Source organism: Prunus dulcis, chromosome 3 (assembly GCF_902201215.1).
Source record: "Prunus dulcis chromosome 3, ALMONDv2, whole genome shotgun sequence".
In the NCBI taxonomy this organism is placed as follows: domain Eukaryota; kingdom Viridiplantae; phylum Streptophyta; class Magnoliopsida; order Rosales; family Rosaceae; genus Prunus; species Prunus dulcis.
In genome coordinates, this window is record NC_047652.1 from 12,478,331 (window position 1) to 12,503,499 (window position 25,169).

Here is a 25,169-nt window from a genome sequence, read left to right on the forward strand (position 1 = left end):
TTTGAATTTTTATACTGAACTTGTGATTTTCAAGCTCAAAGTTTACGTTCTTCAAAATGAGAGAGTTTGGCTCACGTTTTCGTTGTGGTGTCAACTATGTGTCCGAAAATACTTTCTTCGAAAGCCCTATATTTTAAGCCAAAAAAGGCATGCCAAGGAAAGGTTGGTTTTTCATGTTACCAAATAAAAATTTGATTTTTTCAATGGAGAAGATGTGCCCCAAAATTGACATCAAAATCAATTCATTAGCATCTAAATTTTTTTTCCCAACTTGCACATAAAGTTTCAAGCATACTGATTTTTTTTTTTCTTATCAACAGAATAACTATGTCATGCCACCTAAATTAGAAAGAGCTTAACTTCTTTTTATTTATTTATAATTATTATTAATGAAAGAGCTTAATCATAGCAAAAATAGACTTAGCAAAGATAGCTAGAGCGCATGCGCTCCCCACTCCACTCTGCACCAGAGTTTAAATCATCTTTCTTGTAATTTTTTTTTTATCAAACCCCTCCATATAATTTAGATTAAAATAAAATATCGTTTGTATAGAAAAATAATAATAACCATATTTTGAAAACAATATCAAATCAAACTAGCCCGTACCAAAATCCAATTTTTTTCATGGATATGAGCATTTTGCAATGTTAAGCCATCTCCATCTCAATAGGCTAAAAGCCAAATTTCCACTTTTTAGCCCAAAACTCTACTCCAACCCATACATATATGATGGGGCTAAAAACCTGCCCACTTTTCAGCCCATCTTATTGCCTGGGCAGGTTTTTATGGAAATGTTGGAAGAACAATTCCCTTTGTGTTTTTTTTATAAAAAAATTCTCCATAGAAAAATTGAACCATTGCTATCAGCTCCTGTGAGCCAATGCATTATTGTTGTACAACAACAAACTGACAACAGGCAAAGACCCAGAAAAAAGAATTATGGAGCATCAGATTGTGGTGGTGGTCCTCACTCTTCCACTCCTACCACTGTACCTTCACTTTTTAGTCTTCTCATTCTCTTCCCCCTATTCCTCCACCACATCCCAACCCATTAATATCTTCCTCTTGCTCATCTTCAAAATAGCTCCATCTTCTTTTATTTATTCGTAAAAATATCTGGGGCATCCATGGAGGTCATGAGTAAAATTAACCTAAACAAGCAGCTGAGGATGGAGAAGCCCCATGTGGTGGTCAAGGAGGAGGAAGAGGAAGATGAAGAATTTGATCATCATCAGCAACTGGAAGATCATGATAAGAAGAAGAAAGGAATTGTGGGTGGAAGTGGCTCTGTGAAAAGATCAGGCACAAGTGGAGCGGGGACGAGATGCTGTCAGGCTGACAGGTGCCCAGCTGATCTGAGTGATGCAAAGCAGTATCATAGAAGGCATAAGGTTTGTGACCTTCATTCTAAGGCTCAGGTTGTGCTTGTTTCTGGGCTGAGGCAAAGGTTTTGCCAGCAATGCAGCAGGTTGGTCTTATCCAATTTTCTTGTTTTTTTTTATCTGTTTGATTTATTTATTTTCTCTGTTTTTTGTTTGGTTTTGTTTCTGGGGTGTGGAATTTCTGGTTTGTTTTACACTTTTTTGCTATGACTTTTGCAGAAAAATTTGCACACTTTTGTAGTTGCTGGTTTCTTCTATATGGGTTTGGGGAAACTAGCTTAGTGTTGATGGACTCTGGTCTTTAGTTGTTACTTATTTTCTTGTATCTCACTTCAGTTTGCAATTGCTGGTATATACCTGCTTGAAATTTTTATTTATTTATTTATTATTCTTATATAGTAGTAGTTGAAGATTCCTTCAGTTCAAAATAAAAATGTCTTTTGCTATATAAAGTGAATTCTATTGGGATTGTTTTTTAACAGCCTTCCAAAGAGGATGAATATTCTTTCTTACTGTTAGACTTAGCCTATGTGTTTACACATTGTTAAATGTTGTGTTGCAGATTTCATGAGCTCCCAGAATTTGATGACACCAAACGGAGTTGTCGTAGGCGTCTGGCCGGACACAATGAACGCCGAAGGAAGAATTCAGTCGAGTCTAATGCAGAAGGCCCGAACCGCAATGGTACAGGCACTCAATTAAAGGATGTATGTGGCCAGGGTGATAATAGTGGAAGAATTCGGATAACCATTCAAGGAAATTCCCCCTACAAGCATTTCCAGATTAGATAAGATTTATCAAGCATGCTCTCTCTCTTCTGTCATCCTAGGGATGTAATAATAATTTTAGAAGTTCCATGGTAGATATGTGTTCAGGATTTCTATTTAGGTGAAGCAAAAATTCCAATTGAACAAACGTTTCGATGCCGGAAATTGAATAAACGTTTAGCACCTTCGGATTAGCCGCTCACTTTTCCGATGTGTTCTTTTGTTAGCAGAATGCTTTGAGTGTGACATTTTGGTGGCGTAAGATTTGAACTGCTGGATCTTTTTCAGACTTTGATGAGAATAAAGAGCTTTATTGTGCAATTTTCTCGGAGCTGCTACAAAAGTTCACAAGATTCTTAAATCTTGTTGACGAAACTTGCTGTTGGAGCAAGCAAGTAGTGGTTGTCATCAGGTTTATTTTCATACTGCTGCTTTTCATGCTACTATACTAGCAAGTGTATAAGTTTAGTTTGATGGATCAAAGATCCGATGTCCAAAAAACTGTTCACGAATTTAGTCAACAAAAAATGAGACCTTGTGCTTCAACTTCAAGACTCCACCATGTCTATAGCCATTGAGTCTTTTCTTTTTTTGACATAGGCGTTGAGACCGGAACACCGAGCCACCTGATGGAAAAAACCGGGAAAAAAATCATGTTGATTAAAAAGTCAACAAACCAACACCAAACTGAATTGAATTGGTTCAAACCAGCTTCGATGCCAGTTTCATACCTTACAAAATCGGACCAGACCGATTATATATATTTAAGTCCAATGCTAAGTGTCTAATCCCACACACCTAATATTCCCCAAACCCAACTTCAAAGCACCTCTCTTTGCATGAAATTGGGTCATTTGTGAATTTTTAACCCAAAAAATAAAATTTTAGTTGGAATTTGTTAAAAAAAGTTTTTTTTGAAAAATATATATAAAAAAAATCCAGCTCAAAATAGAAAAAACCATGAACCGCACCGGAATCGATTTAAACTAGACTAACTAGTTTCTTTAAAAAATTTCACCAAAACAGCATCGAACTGCACCGATTGATTAGTATTGATTTCGATTTCAATGTAAGGTGGAAACCGGATCGGACCGGATCGCAAGTCTTTTCTTCTCTTTTGGAGAGATGTCACAGGATCCAATTTTCGAATATCATACAAAAAATTTATAATTTGTTTGAATGAGGGACTTTGAAGTGAGGGGACACTTCAAAGTGATAGGATTTGAAATGGGGGGATTTCAAAGTAATGAGTTTTTAAAATAAGGGGATTAGTAAAGTCATTTGTTTAGCTAATTATTTTGTTGGTGGGATTTGATTGGGTAATTTCTTATAAATATGTAATTGTTAGGAAATCTAGCCCTTCATCTCCACGAAAGAACAAATGTGAAACAATATAAACACGACCGAGAAAGACAAAAAGTAAACAATCACACAACAAAACAAGAATTTATTGAAGAGGTTTACTCAATATGAGCTATGTCTCCGGGTTGCTAGAGATTCACTATAAAAGTAGAAGATGAACAATTACAAGCACTCAAGTATTTTCTTCACACTCAATAGTAATTTGGTTCTTGACCACACTCATTTTCACCTTCTAACCAGACTCTAGCCACAAATAATATGACTCCCTAAAGGCCTTATTTATAGTGCAAAAGGCCTAGGATTACACAAGTAGGAAATAGGATTAAAATAGGAATCCTAAACCAAGTAGGAATTGAAATATGAATCTAAAACCAAGAAGGAAACTAAACAAAAAACAAATTATTTTTCTAGTGGAATTGTATCTTCACACAGGGACGGACCTAGGAATCTTATCTCATAGGGTCATAGTCTTAAAGGTTTGGTGGGGGAGAGGGTTAAAGGTTTTTGGGGTTGGAGATTGGGGATTTAGGTTTGAAGGTTTAGGAATGGGGTTTTGGAGTTCTGAAGTTGGGAGGGATCTGTTAAAATATGTTCTAATTTTTTTTAAAAAGACCTGGACCAAAACAACATCATTTTGGCTAGGTCTTTTAAAAAAAAATTCAATGGGGCTGGACCAAAACGACGCTAGGGTGTTTTAAAAAAAATAAAATGAAAAATTGGACCCGTTTTGGCTAGCGTGTTTATAAATAAAAAAAATAAACGCTAGGCCAAAACGACGCCGTTTTGGCCCATGTGTTTTTAAAATTTTTTTTGAAGCGCTGTGTAGCTTCTTCTTCCTCAAATGTGAAACCTTCTCCTTCAGCCATTCATGGGGTCACACACCCATTAAAGGGGACCTTTTAGCTTGCTTTCATGGAGTCCATAGGGTCATTTGACCCCATTGACCCCACTGTGGGTCCGTCCCTGTCTTCACAGCTCAACAATTTCCCACTTGAAGATCAATTTGACACCACTCAAACATCAAAACTCTTCACACACTTCAAACGTAACGACTCCATCCCTAGCAACATCTTCATTCAACATCAAGTTCGGAGACCAACTGAAGTTGTGAACTTCAGTTTGTAAATCATCACCGGCTTGGTGAACATATCAACTAGATTCTCACTACATTGTAACATTGAGATCCAACTCATAACAATACCACCAACAATACACATGTAACCAATAGTACTCCGTTGTTTCAAGCCATATAGACTCTTCCATAGTTTGCATACAAAGTCCTCTTTGCCAGGTGCAATAAAAACTTGTAGACGCCTCATGTATTTCGTCTCCTCCAAATCACCATGGTTGCCTTATGGATCCATTGTTGACTTTGACTATATCATATTGTTGAGCTCTTCCCTGGGTTCGACCAAGTCTGTAGAGCTATATGAGTGTACAACAAGGGATCTCGATTTTCAATAAGGGGACATAATGTTCTAAGATATGATTTAGAAATCGCCCCCGGAGTCAAAAGGGAGAATTTACAGGGGAGACCGCTGATTTTTCAGCAGAAGTCAAACCTTAAAAAATGTTTGAGTTTTAGTTTAAATGGCAATTTGATCAAGGGTGTCTGACACCTGACATATGTTGGATGCGCACAAGGTTCGATGCAGATTCCAAAGTAGAATTTTGGGCCAAGTCCTGTCATCGTCCAATGTCTAAGTCAATTCCTTTACTGAAAGAAGTAAAGAAACTCATACTAAACGTGAGAGAACTCAGTGTAGAGTTGATGCGCAAGTACAACAATGCTTTTATAACAAAGAAAATTTTCAACGTGGAATTCTAGAGTAGTAGTTGATGTGGAATTTCATGAGTTGTTAGATTTTGTTACGATATCAAATCTCAATCATAGGAGTAGATTGCTGCAGACCTTTAGTTGATTTTGTTTCCTTCTCTAGTCCAGCAATCCCTGTAGTTTAGGCTGTAGTTATTACTTCTTTCCATATATGTTTCTGTACAATTTGCTATATATCCTTGTAATTGTTATGACTGAATGCATAAGTAATATACATCAGATTATCACTTTTCACATGGTATCAGAGCAATAGGCTTTGGGATCTTCACCACGATTTGATTTCTTCTTAGCCTTATGGTCGTTTTTTATTATTTTGTTTGAGAGCTCTCTGTATCTCAAAATTCTACTCTTGATCATGGATCAGTTTTGCTCCACCTTTGCCAATCACGTGGAAACAAACATTACTGGTCTGGCAAGTTCTTATTTTTCTGATTTTCAAAATTCAGTTTCTTCCAATAATTTTTCACAGGTTTGGATTCTTGATAGTGGTGCAACGGATCACATCACATCCCAACCTTCAATTTTTTCTCAATCGTCTTCTTCATCGACTCTTTCATCTATTAAATTACCTACTGGCGCTAACGCTCCAATACATTCCATTGGGTCCATGTCTTTTGATTCCAATATTTCTTTACACAATGTTCTTTGTGTCCCTTCTTTTAGAGTTAATTTAATGTCTATTAGCAAGCTTACCAAATCTCTGAATTGTTGTGTCCTCTTTTTTCCTGATTTTTGTCTTTTGCAGGATTTGGCAACGAAGAAGACAATTGGCTTGGGTAAACAACATGGCGGATTCTATTATATTCACCTTATTCCTACTCATCCATCCTCAAATCACGTTTCCACTTCATCAAATTTTTGGCATCAACGTCTCGGTCACCCTTCACCTGCTCGCCTACAATTACTTACTAAAATAAATCCAGCTATTTCTTCTAACTCTTCTCATCATTGTGATGCATGTCATTATGCACGGCAAACTAGATTGCCTTTTGGTAGAAGTTCAATTTCTTCTACTGAACCTTTTTCTTTAATTCATTGTGATATTTGGGGACCTCATAAAGTTCCTTCTCATTATGGTGCACGCTACTTTTTAACCATTGTAGATGACTATACTCGTTGCACTTGGTTATATTTGATGCGCTTCAAATCTGAAACTCAGCCATTATTAAAATCTTTTCATGCTTTTGTTCGTACTCAATTTAATCGCGATATAAAAGCAATACGTGTTGACAATGGCAGCGAGTTTGCTTCTATGCGCCCATTTTTTATGGAGCATGGCATCCTTTATCAAACTACATGTGTCTATACTCCTCAACAAAATGGAGTGGTTGAGCGTAAACATCGCCACATTTTAAATGTTGCTCGTGCTTTACGATTTCATTCAAATGTTCCTTTAATCTTTTGGGGTGAATGTGTCCTTACTGCTACCTATCTAATTAATCGCATGCCCTCTCCTTTGTTGTCAGGAAAGTCCCCTTTTGAACTACTCTATGATCGTGCACCCTCATTGGATCACTTGCGAGTCTTTGGGTGTCTTTGCTATGCCACAAACGTCCATCCTGTCCAGAAATTTGACTCACGTGCTCGTCGTTGTATCTTCATTGGCTACCCTGTCGGGCAAAAGGCATATCGCCTTTATGATCTCACCACGAAACATTTTTCTCTAGTCGTGATGTCATTTTTTATGAGAATGTTTTTCCTTATTCAAACTCTGCAAGTGACACACGGCCAAACCCAATTGTTTTGCCATGCATAGACTCTTCTCATGAGCCATGTATGACTCCATCCTTCACATCTCCTCATCAACATGATGTTTCACCACATCTGGACCAATCCCATCCTTCAGTGGAGGAGTCACCTTCTGTCATTCCTGTGGATGAATCTAATAATTCTTCCACCATTCATGCGGACCACCATAACTCCTCTTGCAAAGACACTCATCTTGCCTCGCCGGATCCGGTTTCTCTTCCTCCAACTCTTCCCATCGCTTCCGCCCCTACAGAACCAGATTCCTCGGTGACGGCTCACCCATCTCCTCATCTAGAACCAACCCGTCACTCCACTCGTCCTACACGACCTCCTATTTGGCATCGTGATTATAAAGTGTCTCATGCTATGTTGCATACCCAAGTTCCATTGTCCGACTCTATGCCAAGTTCTAAGAAAGGTACTCGTTATCCCTTGTCAAATTTTGTTTCTTATGCACGTCTATCACCCGCACATCGTTCTTTCTTAGCTGTTATTTCAGGTCAAACAGAGCCCACTTCTTATGATCAAGCTGCAAATGACCCCAATTGGCAGCAAGCCATGACTGCCGAGATTACTGCTTTGGAGCAAAATAACACATGGACCCTTACGTCCCTGCCTCATGGTCACAAGCCCATTGGTTGCAAATGGGTGTATAAAATCAAACATCGTTCAGACGGCACCATTGAGCGTTATAAAGCTCGGTTAGTGGCTAAAGGCTACACCCAACAAGAAGGCCTTGACTATCATGAGACCTTCTCCCCCACCGCCAAACTTGTCACTGTCCGATGCTTGCTTGCTATTGCTGCTGCTAGACATTGGCCTCTTCACCAACTCGACGTCCAAAATGCGTTCCTCCACGGACATCTTGATGAGGAAGTATATATGCTTCCCCCACCGGGCTTTCGTCGACAAGGGGAGAATCTTGTGTGTCGACTCAACAAGTCACTATATGGACTTAAACAAGAATCACGAAATTGGTTTTCCAAATTTTCCAACGCTATAAAAATGGTGGGATTTAATCAGTCCAAGGCAGACTACTCTCTATTCACCAGGTCACATGGCTCATCTTTCACTGCTTTATTGATTTATGTTGACGACATTATAATTACAGGCAATGATCCAGCCTCCATTAAATCTCTCATGGGAGTCCTTCATGAAAAATTTCGTATCAAGGACCTAGGTGACCTTAAATACTTTTTGGGCATTGAAGTGTCAAGATCCAAGCGTGGAATTGTCATCTCTCAACGAAAATACACCTTGGATATTATAAAAGATGCTGGTCTTCTCGGAGCACGCCCATATGATTTTCCCATGGAGCAAAAGTTAAAGCTGACTCCAACTGATGGTGATTTGTTACATGACCCTGCTCACTATAGGAGACTTGTTGGGCGCCTCATATACCTTACTATAACCAGGCCAGACATTGTTTACTCAGTACATATACTTAGCCAATTCATGCACCAACCACGCAAGCCACACCTTGAGGCAGTACTTCAAGTTTTACGATATCTAAAGGGTTAACCCGGCCAAGGACTTTTGTTTCCTTCAGAAAACAACTTAAAGCTGACAGCCTTTTGTGACTCTGACTGGGCCAGCTGCCCAACTACAAGAAGATCTACCACTGGGTATTGTACCTTTCTTGGGGACGCACTAATATCATGGAAAACAAAGAAGCAGAATGTTGTCTCACGCTCTTCAGCCGAAGCCGAATATCGAGCCATGGCACATGCAACTTGTGAGATAACTTGGTTGAGATACTTGTTACAAGATTTTCAAGTCAATATTCAAGAGCCCGCTGTTTTGCATTGTGACAATCAAGCTGCACTACACATAGCAGCGAATCCAGTTTTTCATGAGCGTACAAAACATATCGAGTTGGACTGTCATTTGGTACGGGAGAAAATTCAATCTGGGATGATTACTACTGCATACACGCCTTCTTCCCACCAGTTGGCAGACATCTTCACAAAACCACTTGGAAGAGATTCCTTCAATATGATTATTCGCAAGTTAGGAGTTCTGAACCTTCACTCTCCAACTTGAGGGGGAGTGTTACGATATCAAATCTCAATCATAGGAGTAGATTGCTGCAGACCTTTAGTTGATTCTGTTTCCTTCTCTAGTCCAGCAATCCCTGTAGTTTAGGCTGTAGTTATTACTTCTTTCCATATATGTTTCTGTACAATTTGCTATATATCCTTGTAATTGTTATGACTGAATGTACAAGTAATATACATCAGATTATCACTTTTCACAAATTTTAACCATTTAGCACCCGTCATCAGCTGGCGCATTTTGGGAAGTTTGACCTCATATGTGTGCCCTTTTATTTGTTACGCATCTCTAAGCCTTTCGAGCAAGTACATGATTGTGCATAATGCTATTGTGATTCGCAAGGCCGTGACCATGTTTGTCGTTTTGGTCATGTCGGTTGTCCTTATGGCATCAACCGATCTTGACTTGGTCCTTTTGTTTGCAGAATTTGTCATGCCTTAGAGCAAGTCCACTCCAAAAGACTAAGACAAGACAAAGGTAAGGCAAGGTAGTGGCAGCCTTGCTTTTTTTGGTTCCACCCCAAAAGGCTAGGGTAAGGGCAAGAAAAAAAAGAAGATATTATGCAACAAAATATAAACAATTTAGAAATGCAAGAAATAAAATGATTATGCAAGAAAAAAATAAATATGAAAGAAAATATAAACAATTTATAAATGCAAGAAAAAAAAATACAATTTACAAATTACAAATATTGGAAGGAGAAGAGTTTGTATGAGGATTTAGTGTGGAAAGTGAATAAAATTGTTATGTATTTATAGGGAAAACATCAATAAGTTTTTGGTAATTTTTAAAAAAAAATTTGAATTTTTTTCGATTTATTTTGATTTTTTTTTTCACTCGCTAACGTCAGTGCCTTTGGGCTTGAGCCCAGGCAGATCTTGTCCATGGGCTTGCCCAGGTTGGTAGAACCCAGAACTTGTCCGAGCTGCATGTCGTGCGCTAGAGGGTCTTTTGGGCTGGCAGGGGGCCTTTTGCCCGGGTTGGTGGCATGCGCTGGACATGCTCTTAAGGTATGTCTCCGTTAGCTAAGAATGTGTTAGGTCACCTGCGATATTCAAATTTTGCATCTGACTATAATGAGTGGAGACTCTCCCTTCAATTTTTCGGTCTAGTCTCATATTTTCTTCTGGGTCTTTCGGCCTGTGTATTATTATCCCTTGCCTTGCTTTTCCGAGACATCTATTGGGCTTCTTTAAAACAACATTTTCTTCACTATTGGGCCTTTCGTTGTGAGAGGTTGTTTTGGGCTTATTGCATCCCCCCATGTTAAAATTACATCAATCTATAAATGAGTTATGATTAGTTGATAAATGTGTTAATGATGGTGGTGGTGGATGTGACAATTGGGGTGGTTCTGGTTGTTGCGTGTGGTGGTGGTGGTAGGGTGAGGATGGGGATGGTGGTGGTGACGATAGTGTTGAGGTTTGTGGTAAATAAAGACCATGAAAATAAAGTACGGATGTTGACAGAGACTTTAAGTTCAAATTTCTTGTTAAATAGGAAAAAGAAAGAAAATACAAAAAGAAAAGTATGGAGAAAGAAAGAAGACGGTAATTGGGAATGAGGAGAGAGAGAGAAAGACAGAGGCCCGTCCACAAAGGCAACATGTACTACTTTTTCTTGGCCGTAAGATCTGATTCTCGCTTCTCATCTCAGCTCTCTCTTCTGTGTGTGCATTGTATAATAAAATAATAATTTGTTTGTTGTATCTTTTTTTAATTATCATTAAACTTTTAATTAATAGATTGATATAGCGGCAGCCAGCGAAAATCTCCCATTCCCAGCGTCGTCTTCTTCTTCTTTTCCTTCTGGTCTTTTTCTACTACGCAGAAACAGAAACTGATACACCCACCCACCCATCGATCTCTCTCTGTCTTCTTCTCTGGGTGTTGTATGTAATATATCAATGCCTGCACAGAAGCGTTCTTTGCCAGAGAGCCTCAGCGACAGCGATGATGAAGACCCAACACATATCCACCACCACCAACAAGCCAAGCAATCTCGAGCTCAAGATGAATACCAACTACTGCAAGAAGAAGAAAAAGTAGTAGCAGTAGAGGAAAATGAAGAAAATGAAGAAGAAGAAGAAGAAGAAGAAGAAGAGGAGGAACACGATCGAGATGAAGCTGGCGGTTACGTATCATCTCTCTCCCCCATATTCTTTGTTTTTGCTCTGCGTGTATTTGTATATGTATTTTTTCATCTGGGTCGTGTTCTGTTTTTCGATTGATTGACTGAATTTATTTGCTTTTGTTTTTACATTTCAGATTCTGAGGGAAGCCCATCTTCTACTTCTGAAGAAAAACCCGAGTACTCTCCCTCTCTCTCTCTCTCTCTCTCTCTCTCTCTCTCTCTCTCTCTCTCTTGTGCACACACGCTACATTTTGGTTTAGTTTTATTTTATTCTATGTCATACTTCAATATCTTCTGTGCGCACTAGCTAGTTGTAGATTTTTGCTGATTTTAATAACATTTTCGAGCAGTTTCAGAAAGCTCAATGCTTTGAATGTTGATGGGTTTTCCACGTGTCCTAAGATACAAAGTGCCGATTTGTTTCGATGAATGTTGAGTTGTCGATGGTGTTGTTGTCAGTTTTGGTATTGTTATAAGCACATCCCTAAGTTTCAATTTTTGAAAGATACGAGGATTAATGCTTGAGAGTTTGATGAATGTTGGGATCTGAGCCTTGTTTTGTGCTTGTATTACTTTTACGAAGTCGATATATTAATTCTAAAGGGCGGGTACTGGTTTTCTGATTTTCCATAATCCGGTAGTGTTCTGTTACAAATTGTTATTCATGTCATGGTTGTGGATAAGAACTTCCTGGTGGTATCCTCCAACTAGTGTTCTATATGAATTCAAAATTGCACTTGTTTATCATTTTCAAAAAAAGAAAAAAAAAATTTGTACTTCTGAGTGTAATGCAAAGTAATGACTACGTACTTCTTGTTCCCTTGCAGATTTTTATTCGTACAACTGTCAGAAATTCGTAAAGATGTACACTGTCCAATATGTCTTGGTAACTTCTGCTTCCGAACTTTTTGAATGAAATGTCACGGTTTAAAAACAAAATTGGTATGCGTCCACTGGACTCAACTGATGAAGATGCCCCCTTGTGGCATATAGATAGATTGTTTTTTCCCTCCCCATAAAACATAAAGCACTGAGTAAAAGAGGAAGTTTAATGACGCATGTTTACTCTGTACCTCAATAGAAAGTGTCATGATATTGTTTACTCCTCTATGTTGATCTCACATATGAGTGTTGCTTGACTGGAACTTTAAAGTGGTATGTTAACAATTAATTACTGCACTATAACGATTCATGCATGTATATATCTATCAAAATTCTTAGTTCACATTTCTTTTTTCTGATGGTGGTTAACTACTGATTTTGCTATGCACGGCTTCTTCTTGTAGCTATGCACTGACTTCTTTTTGTTGGAATGGAATCCTGCATTGCTTGGCATGGATTCTCAGTGATGCAGAGAATGAATTGCCTATTATTAATAAGTTGTTAAGTGCTGATTCTTATAGTGTTCTCTGTAGTTCTACCACTGTTTTCAAAATATGAAATGCACTGTGGTCTATTTTGAGGCAAATTCTAGGTACTTAGCTATTTAGATAGTAAGTAAAACTAGCATTTGTTTAAAATTATACAAGAGTTGATTTGAGAAGGACAAATTCAAACAAATAGAATGCATTTCAAATTTGATGCTTATAAGCGGGTTTGGAAAACCATGCAGGGCCTGCCATTTGAATAGTTTGATTGGCTCCATACATCCCTCATCTTGTCAACCACAATAGTTTGTGGGTCAAGAATAATCTGGATCTGGAAATAAGGGTTAAATAAAACCAAAACCAACTATCAATGTGTGATTTAGTCGATACGTGAACAAGGGGAAGCTTAAGAAGGGTGTGACTTGAGATAAAATAGTGAGAAAAACTCAGTGATCATTGGTTTAGCATGCTGTTACATAATGGAGAAGGAAATCTGCCTCCTTACATTACACCCTTTTTCTGGGTTTATAAGAAAACTTCTTTTAGTTTGTAATCCCTGAATCCTAATTTTTGTTTGGAAATAAAGTGGTATATGTGGCGGAATACTATTATGTATTTAGTAGATGACTCGTCGGGCCATCGGAGCTGGACGTATTTTAAGATCTAAATAATGACAGAGATATTGATGTGGAAGAAGGGGAGCTCAAGGGTGTAGAAAACACATATATACTTGTGCTGCTGCACAGGCAGATTAAAACATTGAAACAACGATTATTCATTCAATTCCAGAGACATGGTGGTGAAGGTATTCAACTTTGATGATTCCCAAGCTTTCTGGACCTCACCTTCCACCTAGCATGCTCTTCATTACCAATGTTTGGTGTGAAAAATGTCCAGAAGGATCAATATAACAGAACACAATTTCTCTAAAAATGTTATTGTTGGAAAATTTAGTATAATACTCGATAACTTTAACACTTTTTGTATTGAGAAACAGAACTACACAAGATGAGGGATGGATATGTATCTGGAAGCATTGGGGAATAGTATGCTTCTGAACTTTTTGAATGAAATGTCATTTGATGAACATTGTCTACCTAGCTGCTCCATGTGAGTATCTTGAAGCATTGGGGAATAGTGAGTTTTTGGATCTGTGATAGGTTGTGAACCACCAAAATTTAGGATTTCCTGGGTGATGGATAATCCTTAATAGGTGGCCACTCTCCTTCTAGAAGAAAACAAACCATAGCTCGCCTTCTAATTGCCACCACCCCTTTCCTCAACTTTCTGCCTCCTGTTTTTCTCAATCTGGGTCTTAAAACCTTGCTTTTGAGCATTTTTTTTCTGCCTCCGCAAATGTGCTAAGGTGTCTTTTTGACCTCTTCCTCACAGTTCTGAACAATGACACTATAAATGAGATGGAATATGCACTGGCATATTCATTTGCCTTATATTGTGATAACAAGTATACCATTATGCTTGATCTGGTGCTGGTGTAGATATTTCTAATATACATGTATGTGGTTTGACTCACCTTCCCGCAGTGAAACAAGCAATTACACCCATAATTTGTTTTTCCTACTATAGTCCATAATCAAGATGAAATTTGGAAATAAGAGTAAGTTCTTTCCCAACCTTATTTATTAAATTTTAAGATCAGGAGATGGAAGCCTGTCAATGGCATCATAGTTTTCATTAGATTAAAATTTATTTTTTGAATTTTCAATATTATCCACCTTTAATGTAATATATATATATATATATATATATATATATATATGCCAAGTCTGACAAAAGAAATATTGAAATACAAAACGTAGTCACTTGGAAGAAGTCAAATTCAATTTGAGTTTCCTGGGGGGCTGGTATGGCAGTTATCCTCACACCCATAGACTGAATCTAACTCTTGTCTTTCCCTTCCCTTGAATAAAACAAAAAAGTCAATTTGAGTTTCTTCATCTTTGATGAATTGGCTTAGATATCTTAAAGAGAATGTGAAAGACTGAAGTCAGGATGGCCACATGCAAAAGTTTGATTGCTGATACAAAATTAAAAGCTCTGGTGACTATGAAGTGTGATTGCTGAAAATAAAACCAAAACCTCCTTGGAATTTTATAGGTTGAAATGAAGAAACTATACTTCCTTGCTAGAAAGTACAGAAGAAGTGACCATAAAGTACCAACCCTGTACCCTGCCCGTCGAGATCAGGGCCACAGCCAAAGATCAGCTGTGGAATCTTCAAATAAAGTTGTATCCTAAGACCCATTTCTTTTCTGTTTTCTCACTGTAATCTATAATTCACGATTCCTATTCGCAACAGCACAAATGAGAAATTTATTTTATTTTTTCAAATACAGAGCAAATTTCTTCTTTAGGACATGCCAGTATGTTGAAATTTTGACATGAAACGGTCACGATTGTTTGAATATATCAATTATTTAAGAAAGGATTAATTTATTTTTACATGCACATTGAATTCCTGTATGGATTTCCCAAGACTCTAAATTTGTCAGCTTTATATACTATCTGTCCCCAGAAGTTCTCATTAAACATCAGCAGCCATTTGGATGTGTTATTGCTAGTGGTACTGGTAACAATTACTAATGTTATGGTGATCTTGTTAAAAAAAGAAAACTGTGATTCCTGCTTCTTGTTTCGTCTCTTGAGTCTTGCTTACCTCTTCTGTTATTCATAATGCTTTATCAATCTGCTAAGCATTCATTCATCAATTTCTCTTTCCTTGACAGGGATTATTAAAAAAACAAGGACTGTAATGGAATGCCTACACAGGTTTTGCAGGGAGTGTATAGACAAGTCTATGCGGATGGGGTATCCACTGTTGAGCTCTTTACCTCTCTTAACTTTTTCTGATTTCTGTAATAGTGGCATTTTGATTATCTGATTGAAAAAAGGAATTTTTTTTGTTATAATGTAAGTTGAGAACCAATCAGCCTTATTCAGTTAGTTTGATATATAATTTCAGGAACAATGAATGCCCTGCTTGCCGCACACACTGTGCCAGTCGACGTTCTTTGAGAGATGATCCAAATTATGATGCCCTAATAGCAGCTTTATATCCAGATATTGAGAAATACGAGGAGGAGGTATAACTTTTGCTTTTGTACATTTATATTACTGGCAGGTTGACAAGTACATTGCATATGGTCAAGTATAATAAAGGTTGCTGAATATGGGAAAAATAGAAAGAATAACACTTCAAATTAGTTTTACTACAATCCAGTTTTTAACAGACGTAATGAGCAAGGAGATAAATAGGGTTACTGTTGCAGATTGTATGGCCAGCTTGGGTAATGATTGTAATCTGGGTTACCACGTTTTGAGTTGGTCCCATCCTCCATTGTATGCCTTTTGCGTGCTGATCTTCTTGTTTTATCTAGCCCCAGGCTTGTTCCAGTGTAGGTTCTTCCTCTGGCTTTTGGGCTCCCATGCACAAAAACTAAAAAGATAAATAGAGTTTATTATTCTCGTTTCCATAAATTTTTAAATATAGACATCTAAGTGAAGACATAATTAATGACAATTTTATAGTTAGATGATTCGTCATAGATATATGCTCTTTTTAACTTGATCATTTGAACTTGAAAGTAAGTTTTAATCAAGAAGATGGAAACAACAAACTGTCACTCTCACACACACATGCTCATGTATATATATATATATATATATGTTTATGCATAGAGAGAGAGAGAGAGAGAGAGAGAGAGAGAGAGAGAGAGAGAAATTTATTCCTCAAAAGGATGTAGTTTTATTAAGGGTTTTGTTTTGAGAATGTTATGCATCTATTTCGACTAAATAAAGATTAGTGTAAGTTTTTGTTTTTTTTAACGAAAAGATGTGTAAGTTTATCATGTTTTGCAAATTGAGAATTAATTTGTGTATGGTTTCAGGAATTGGCTTTCCATGAAGAAGAGAGGACTCGAAACGAGCAGGTTAGGTTTATGGCTAAAAAATTTATTGTAGAAATTTGGATGGTCTTGTATTTCTTAGGACATGAACACTACTCAGGAAATATGTTGTCCAGCCTGTATCTCTTTATTCATTTCACCTTATAATCATGTGGTTTCATTTGTAATCAACAGACAAATTAAGCAAAACCCTCACCAAAAGAAAGCAGGCTTTTTTAAGTCATTCTAAGATCTGAATCTTGGAACTTGACATGACCCTACTCTTTGACCCTTAAGCGAAGGACCAAGGCAATGGTGCAAATCCAAATGGCCTTACATTTTTTTCCCCTCTATGTTGGATACTGATGATTTTGTTCCTGGTGTGCTGTTTTAATGCTCCAAAACAGATCCAAGCATCAATTGCCCAAATTTTTCAACGACAATCAGAAGCTCTAATCAGGAGACGCACATTTGGAAAAGATACACCAGATGCATTTATTACGAGATCGCAGCGCAATAATCGGAGTTCCTTTTTAAGGAGACGGAGCTCTCGAGCCACTGAAATTCAAGGATCTGTAGACAATGAGGATGAAAATGACAATAATAACATGGGCAAAAATTCATCTTCCACTGATGAGCGACGTACTGAAGTTACGCCAAGACGGCTGAGGAGACGGGCAGGATCTCGATCCTCTCAGCCTTCTTCATCGCTGGCCAATTCAAGTGGCGGATGCACTGAAAATGATTTAGAAGTAAACCGAGAGAACCGCGGAATTTCTCCTGGTATTGTGTGGAGCTCTGAAATGCTTGCTTGGGGGCGGGGTGGTGCTCGAAGTCACACACGGCATGGCATTTCTAGTGGTTGCAGCAATAAGAATTCTCGAAGCACTCGCTTATCAAAGTTGGTTGATTATCTCCGGAGCATAGAGGAAAACAATGATGAGGTATAGGGATATTGTGTTGGACTATTTGTTGGGTCATTTAGGTCCATTCATTGCATGTGCCACCAGTGGAGTATCTTGCTGAATTGTAGTTTCTTGGGGGCTTGAATGAGATACTACTAACTAGTTACTTTGGCTTTCACTGAGCACCGAAGTGACCCAAATAGAATCAGTACTGCTTTCTTTTTCGTGGTTTTGTATCCCCTTTGATGAAATACTTCTTTGTCTGCAGTTAGATGTTCATCTCATGCTTATTTCTTTGGATAAAAGATGTACACCAAGTTTGCAGCAGCCGCACCTATGCTGTCGGCCAAGTTTGTCAGTCAAGCACCTTTGTGATGTGAGATTATTCTCCTGATATTACTAATCTAAAGATGTAAATTTCACTTGTGAAACTTGCCTTTGACTATGTAAAATTTATGATTTCTTCTTGTGCTTTTTTGGATTGAGAGTTACAATTGGGTTGTGAAACTTACTAGTCATGCCTCTTTACCTCATCCTCTGCTGGAATATTTGTTTGCATACTATTGATAGAGAACACAAGCATGACTCATTCTAATAATAAGGCCAACCTTAAGTTTACTAGTTGTTCATTCTAAAAATGTTAATGTACTGCTCTTTATTTCTTTGGTATTCTTCTACATTACACAATACCCATGTGCCTGCGTAATTTTCCCGTGCATTTTTTTATACAGTATGTATCTCGCCAGACGCCTTTGCTGGCAGAAGAAGTTGAATTTTTGGCAGTCAAAGGGTATCACAGTTCCAATGACGAGAAGTTGACCCTAAACCCTTCATCCTTAATGAATGATGTAGATTCTGCACCCCTTCTAGTTGATCCATGCAGATATGACCTGCAAATTCTGCAAGCAGAAGAAACTTTGGGAGGGGTTAAAGCCATTTGCACTTCCAGCAGGGACCATTTGGTGAGTAGACATTAGAAGGGTTATTGTGAGCTCTCAATTTTACAAGCTCTCTTAAGATCTCTACTTTTTACTATTGCCAAGCTAAAAGGTGCACACAACTCATCTTTGGAAAGAATATTGATCCAATGAGCAAAATTTAGTTGAATGTTTCAATAATAAGCATTGATCAAATAACAAATGCATCTCTAGTTAAAGTTCTCTCTGGTTGCATTTCATTTTACTGTTTTGAGCTTAAAATGAGAGAATAGAGTAACTTTTGATGCTCAAACGTGAAGATGCTTACATGATTTGCAGTGCAGAAAACACTATTTGAAAGACAGAATGCTTATAATAAGATCCATGAAACTCCTTCATATGGCAGTATTTGTAGCCATATTGTACAAATTGTCCTTATTGTCAATTATTTGAACCGGTTTGAAGAATGCAAGCCATTCATTCACTTTATTTTCGGTTTTAAAAGGTATTATCATTAACACCATAAATAAAGTTTTAAATTCATTTACAATCCTTTCAAATTTTTTTAAATGATTTTTAAACTTATTTCTGCTGTTAATGGTATTAAAATTACTTTTAAAATCTCTACATAATGGTTGCGTGAGTAATTTTCTCTTGCTAGACAGTGGTGTATTGTGGCTAGAATCATGTGTGAATATGCATAGTCCTGTTTAGAGATCATTCTCTATGATTGCATTGATATCAACAATAGTCAATGAAAACTAAATCATTATCTGCTACTCTTCTCAGATTCTAGCATACAGACGGAAGGAGATTTAGTTAGGAAATTTCAGACTTGCCAACTAAATTCGTACGAGAAGATTGTTGTATCTGGCTGTTGATAAAAGAGTTACTGTAAATCGTTGTAGTAAAAGATAGATACCGGGATGCATTGATCCCCAATTCAGACATTGTTGTATTCTTGATGTTGTAGACACATGTTTCTATTGTTTGTGTAATTTGATGATGTTACTTTTTTTGGCTTCATTTTAGCAGAAACAATTAGCTTACAATACATCAGTGGCAATTTCTATTTTATTTTTACAATTATGGGCAGGCTTTTTGGGATTTCCCAAATCCCACTTAACTCTCACACACTAAATATAGCGGCCGATGTGTGGCATTATATTTTTTTACACAAATTTTGGATCCTTGGATGGGATAAATTTTGACATGGCAAGTTTTCGAGAGGAATTGGTAAGCTGAGGTTGAGATTAAATGTGACATGACGAGTTAGTTTTTAGTTTTTGAGGGTTTAGGGGATTTGGAGGATCACTTTTCGTTGCTTCTTTCTGCTCAGACTGTAGAATTCATTCCACTCATTCATCATTCTTCATTCTCAAAATAGCTCCGGGCCTGTTCATCTTCATTCTCTTCAAGTACAGAGGGTCTCTCTCCTTTTAGATCTTTTGTGCCAAAGATAGTCTCTCTCATCTCCATCTAATGCTATGTCATAAATTTTTTTTTTCATCTCTCAGTTCATTATTTCTCTAGTATGGCTCACGCCCAAGATTTTTTTCTTCCAGATCACTTTTATTAAGGTAAAAATAAATAAATGATATTAAATAGGGAAGAGAGATAAATATTAAGTTAAGGAGAGGTAGTTTAAAAATCCAATAACGAAAAGCAGACATGAGCTTAATCAAAGTTGGCTAGAGAGGATGTGCTCCTCACTTTACATCCGAATTCGAATCCCCCTCCCATGGTTTAGATTAGATAAAAGTAGAATATCGTTTGTATTAAAAAAAAAAAAGCAATAACAAAAAATGAAATTCACCATTGTTACAATTTAGTTTATATTTTATTTAATTCACATGGCGATGTGTGGATCAAACAACTTGATGTGTGAGGGTTGAACTATATTTTTTTTGGGTCTAAAAGGTTAAACTAGGACAGAGAGCACTAAAGCGGACTCAAAGCTGATAGTTTCGTAAATTTCAAGTACGTTTTTGTGACAAAAACCCTTAAAAATATTTGAAAATTTTGAAGAAAGAATTATATTGCTGGGTGTCCTATGATCACCTTTTCTTTTGGGTGTGATTAAATAAAATAAAGGCTAATTTACTGTAGTGTCCCCCGAAACTATGATCAAATCCTACATTGCCCCCTGAAAGTTAAAGCGGCCCACCTTGCCCCCTTGACCAAGGTTTGGTGAATCACTTTACCCCATATCGTTATCTCATTTCTTGACTCCGTCATTTTTTATGACGTGGCAGGGGTATTTTAGTCCTTCTAGCACACGTGGCTCCCCACCCCCTATCCACACTTGTGACATGGCAAAAGTGGGGCCCATTCCAAATCTAAACTTGAGACTGTTGCAATAGTGGGGCCCACTCCCGCGTGGCAATAGTGGGGCCCACCTGTAAAAATTAAAAACTTGCGTATGCCCAATCAAAGCTTGCGACATGGCATAAGTGGAGCCCACCCAAATTCAAATCCCTCTCATTTACCCAACCCATTTCGTGACCCATATCCATCAACCGTTTTTGCCCACCCCCTTTCTCTTCCATTTAAGAGTCTGCAACTTTCGAAGCTCTCAATAAAAAATGGTCTACAACCCTAACAATTGGGCATTTGTTTGAATTGCATCAACAAGCTCCAAAGTTGTTCAATTAAACGGTCTACCAAGCTCTAAAATTTGGCCTTTGCTTGATTTGAACTAAAAGTCAAAGATGAAGCACAAACTTCCATAAGCAGAAGAGGCGAACGTTGCAGCCCCTCAATGCTACTATGGGAAGATTGCTAGGCTTCAAACTTCATGGACAGAATCAAACCCACTGTGGAGGTTCCATTCATGTCCAAAGGTAGGTATGAGTTGTAGTTTTTTTAAGAATGAATTTTCATATAAGTCATACCCTTATGATAATAGTGTGGGTATATACAGAGGCGAAACAATGGCTGTAGTTTTTTCCAATGGGTTGATGGTGAGTGCCTCCACATGAGAAAACTTTGATGGGTTGGCTATTGAGGACAATGAGAGAACTGGAAGACCTAGTTGGACGTGGAAGAGGAAGAGAGATGAAGCTATGGTTTGCTCCGTTGGTTTTATGGGGTGCACTGATTATTAAACACATTTTGAATTAATCTTGGGTTGGTTTGAGTGCAGCAAAATAGGAAGAATGGTTAACATGTTGAATTAATCTTGGATTGGTTTGAGTGCAATGGTAACATTTTGAGGCTAAGATCCATGAGATTGCTTTGTACAATGTTGGAATGGTTAACTTGGAAAAATTTGGAAGAATGGTTAACTTGTGTAATTTTGCTCAATGTAATTTTGAATGGTGAACTTGTGCAATTTTGCTCTGTGCATCGGTATTTTTGGGGACAATTTCATGAATTTGATAACAACTTTAAGAACGCAAACCTACACAACAATTTCATAACAGTGTGAGACATACATGTACAAAATACAATCTGCCTTAACAAGCCCATTGGTGATTTTGGTACAATTTGAAACTACGAACTGCCATCACAAGTTCACTTGCAAGTTCAAAATACAAATGCCACCAGATTCATTGGCAATTCCAGAATGAAATAAAGCATCCCTAACCAATTCAAAATGCAGTGGTGCCAATCTAACACAAACTTCATCATAATTTACAATTCAAAATACTAGTTTAACCTTCATCATTGCCTGGCCTTCAAAATAGCAGTTCAAACTACTACTCCCTTAACTGCCAGTCTAATACAAAACACAAACTGCTAATCCACCTTTTCAGTATCTCCACGGTTGATACTTTTCCAACAATGCTTTCCTCTTCATCAGGGCCCTCTTCTTTGTTGGGGACTTGAATATTTTATTCTTAGATACATTCCTATCCACGAACTCATTCCACCTTGTTGGGGACTTGAACCTTTTGTTTTGAGGCTGAGATGCTTGGGCAGAAGATTGAGCTTGAGATGATTGTGAGGCTAAGATGATTGTTGATGTTGAGATTCTTAAGAAGATTTCTTGTTTTGCCTAGTCTTTCTTCTCCCCTAAATAATGTGAGACATAATTGTCAATTGATGGCAGATTGTAAGAATTGAAACATAAACACAAAACATTTGAAACATAAATACAAATCAATTGAAATAAACCCACCAAAGTAGAGTACTTACAAGTTGTTTCCTTGTTGATTGCCTGGCAATTCTCTAATTGGATGTGCTTGTTTCTGGTTTCTTCTTAGTTTATTTATTTATTTATTTTTTTAATGATACCTAACAAAAATGAAATACAACATAAACACAATACAAGTTTAAAATAAATTGGAGTTAACACTAACAAGAATAAGACAAGTATACTTGACTGCTTGAGCCTCCTTCATGTGCCTTGGGAAATTTCCTCCTATTATGTCCAACTTGTTTACACATTGATCACTTGGTTTCCAAGTTATACTGCGACAACTTTATGGCATTAGGATTAGAAGTTGGGGATGGTTCACCTGCTGACTTTATTCTCTTTTTCCTTATCCTACCTGGTTGCTTGTGATACAAGGGTGGCATCAATTTTGGTAAGTTTGTCTTAGGGCACAAATCTTCGCTTGGCATTGGATGAACCATGGGAGTATAAACTCTCATATAAGCATCTTTCTTGTAACAATTATCCATATAGGCGTAATGATCACCATTTAATTGTCCAATGGCAGCACAAGCATGCATACTTGGGATCCCCATTGATATCCCATTGCCTACATGAATAACAACTCCTTGCCCAATCAACCACAACCTCAGATCCACCATGGTTTTTGACTTCATATGTCCTTGCTCCAGCTAGCTTTGGAATGCACCAAGTTGATTGCCTATTCTTCTTCTCGACAATCCCAAAAATTCTAGGGCCTACAGATGAAGCCATCTTTCCGTAGCTGCTCTCATACTTGCCATCAACATCATAACGTAATATCTAATCCTCTATAAACAAGTTATAATTGACTTGTCTCTAGCATCCATAATTGACCTATTAAATGCTTCAATGTTATTGAGTAGAATATCATATTTGGAATGAGTTTTAAAGTGAGATATACTGCATTGGTGTGCATCTAGCTTTGCCACCCAATCAAATGTTGACCCTCATAAATCTTGCAATTTCTTCATCTCAGCTTGAAACCAAGGCAAAGTTGTGCTTCTTGCAACAAATTCTAGTTGTTGTTGTAGTACAAGACCTCTATGACCAGCAAGCACAAAGTTTTCATGTAGATGTTTCAGGCAATGTCTATGTTCTGAATTTGGAAACAAGTCACCAATTGCATCCAGCAACCCCTTTTGTTTATTAGTAATGAACACATGAGTTGTTATTTTCAATACCAAGATCAGAGCCTAATAGTTCCAAGAATAATGTCCATGTGTCATAGTTCTCCACTTCTGCCACAACATATGCAGTAGGGTACATCATTGTTGGGATTAACTCCAACTGCAGCCATAATCTGGCCAGAGTGAGGCCCTTTTATATGGCAAGCATCCAATCCTATAACTGGCTTACAACCCTTAATAAAACCATTCTTTGTAGTTTCCAAACAAATATATATCCTTTCAAACCTAGGCCTTTCACCCTCCATTTTAGATTTGATAATTACTCTACTTCCCTCATTTGTTCTTTTCAACTCAGCAGAATACTCCCACAGTAATGTAAACTGTTTTGTGTAATTCCCCTCAACTTTTACTGTTGCATGTCTTCCTCTGTAAATCTGTGATCTTCAAGCTATTACACATAAGTCTTCCTTCACTTGGTCTTTAAAAGACCCCATATTCCAATTGTAAATTCTGGATAATTGTGTAGCAACCTCTCTGATAACCACTTTGAGTTAACATGTATATTTTGCTCAAATGTCCTACATGTATGATCATCCACGTAAGTTTTAAATTGCACCATGCTACTTCCGTTGACTGTTGATGCATAGCATATCCATGGGCATTTCCTATCTTCAACACCTACACAAACTGCCCTCACCTTGTCTCTATCATTCTTTGTGAATCTAAGTTCCCTCATATTCAACACAAAATAATTTCTCACTGCTTTTCAAAACATTTTTACACTTGGAAATTTTAAACCAATCTCAAAAATAGGGTTTGTCAAGTCTGTTTTAGGCTTGAAGTCCTCAATCTTAGGCAACTTGCTCTTCATTTTCTTCACAGGCCCCTCAACCTTTGAACCTGAGCTACTGTCCAAACTATTAACATCACTTGCAGCTACATTAACAGAGTCATCTTCTTCTTTTGCAACATTTGGGTCAGTATCAGGAGCATCGTGGTCAACGTAATTATCAAAAGCCTTGTCATCTTTCTCCAGCAAGCATTGGTCTTCATCACAATACTCATATGCAGAATCTACAACTTCAGGGTCGCTTTCTTGACCCTCAGAATCTTCACTATCTTCTACCATAACAAACTTCTCATTGTTTGCTCCCTCAAACTCCCCATGCCCAGAATCTTCATTATTTTCCGCCACAAACTCCTCATTGTTCGCTCCCTCAAACTCCTCATGCTCAGAATCTTCATTATTTTCCCCCACAAACTCCTCATTGTTCGCTCCCACAAACTCCTCATGCTGTCAATCTTCATTCCCCCCCCCCCCTCTCAAACTCCTCAGTATATACCCCCCCCAATCCTCATTGTTTGCTCTCTCAAATTCCTTACACAGATTTCTCACAGTTGAAGGCTTGTCATTCGTATCCAATACATTATCTTCCAAGTAAATTACCACCACTTTTTGATAGGAACGTGGTACCAAATCACACTGCTCAAGTAGCTTAGCATCTGTATCTATATCTAGCC

At 37.6% G+C, this 25,169-nt stretch overlaps 2 protein-coding genes and 1 long non-coding RNA gene across 7 annotated transcripts; all 3 read left to right on the forward strand.

The window, feature by feature from the left end:
* The first annotated feature begins 837 nt into the window (after positions 1-837).
* On the forward strand, positions 838-2,471 carry LOC117622869 (squamosa promoter-binding-like protein 3). The gene is made up of 2 exons (XM_034353663.1): positions 838-1,469; positions 1,946-2,471. Exons 1-2 carry the CDS (start codon positions 1,129-1,131, stop codon positions 2,172-2,174), a joined length of 570 nt encoding a protein of 189 aa, XP_034209554.1. The 5' UTR covers positions 838-1,128; the 3' UTR covers positions 2,175-2,471.
* Positions 2,472-10,671: 8,200 nt separating this feature from the next.
* LOC117622867 (putative E3 ubiquitin-protein ligase RING1a) lies at positions 10,672-19,455 on the forward strand. Of its 5 annotated transcripts, none has more exons than XM_034353652.1 (11): positions 10,672-10,779; positions 10,898-11,285; positions 11,421-11,463; positions 12,114-12,172; positions 15,401-15,491; positions 15,637-15,757; positions 16,562-16,603; positions 16,966-17,502; positions 17,732-17,839; positions 18,195-18,425; positions 19,170-19,455. In XM_034353652.1, exons 2-11 carry the CDS (start codon positions 11,060-11,062, stop codon positions 19,197-19,199), a joined length of 1,488 nt encoding a protein of 495 aa, XP_034209543.1. In that variant the 5' UTR covers positions 10,672-10,779; positions 10,898-11,059; the 3' UTR covers positions 19,200-19,455. The 5 variants fall into 5 exon arrangements, with proteins under 5 accessions (XP_034209543.1, XP_034209544.1, XP_034209545.1 ...); XM_034353653.1 differs by having other exon boundaries at positions 15,401-15,482; XM_034353654.1 differs by lacking the exon at positions 12,114-12,172 and having other exon boundaries at positions 10,898-11,290.
* Positions 19,456-20,919: 1,464 nt separating this feature from the next.
* On the forward strand, positions 20,920-21,722 carry LOC117622740. Its single transcript, XR_004585028.1, has 2 exons — positions 20,920-21,223; positions 21,304-21,722. It is a non-coding gene; the product is annotated as an uncharacterized LOC117622740 (long non-coding RNA).
* Positions 21,723-25,169: the final 3,447 nt, after the last annotated feature.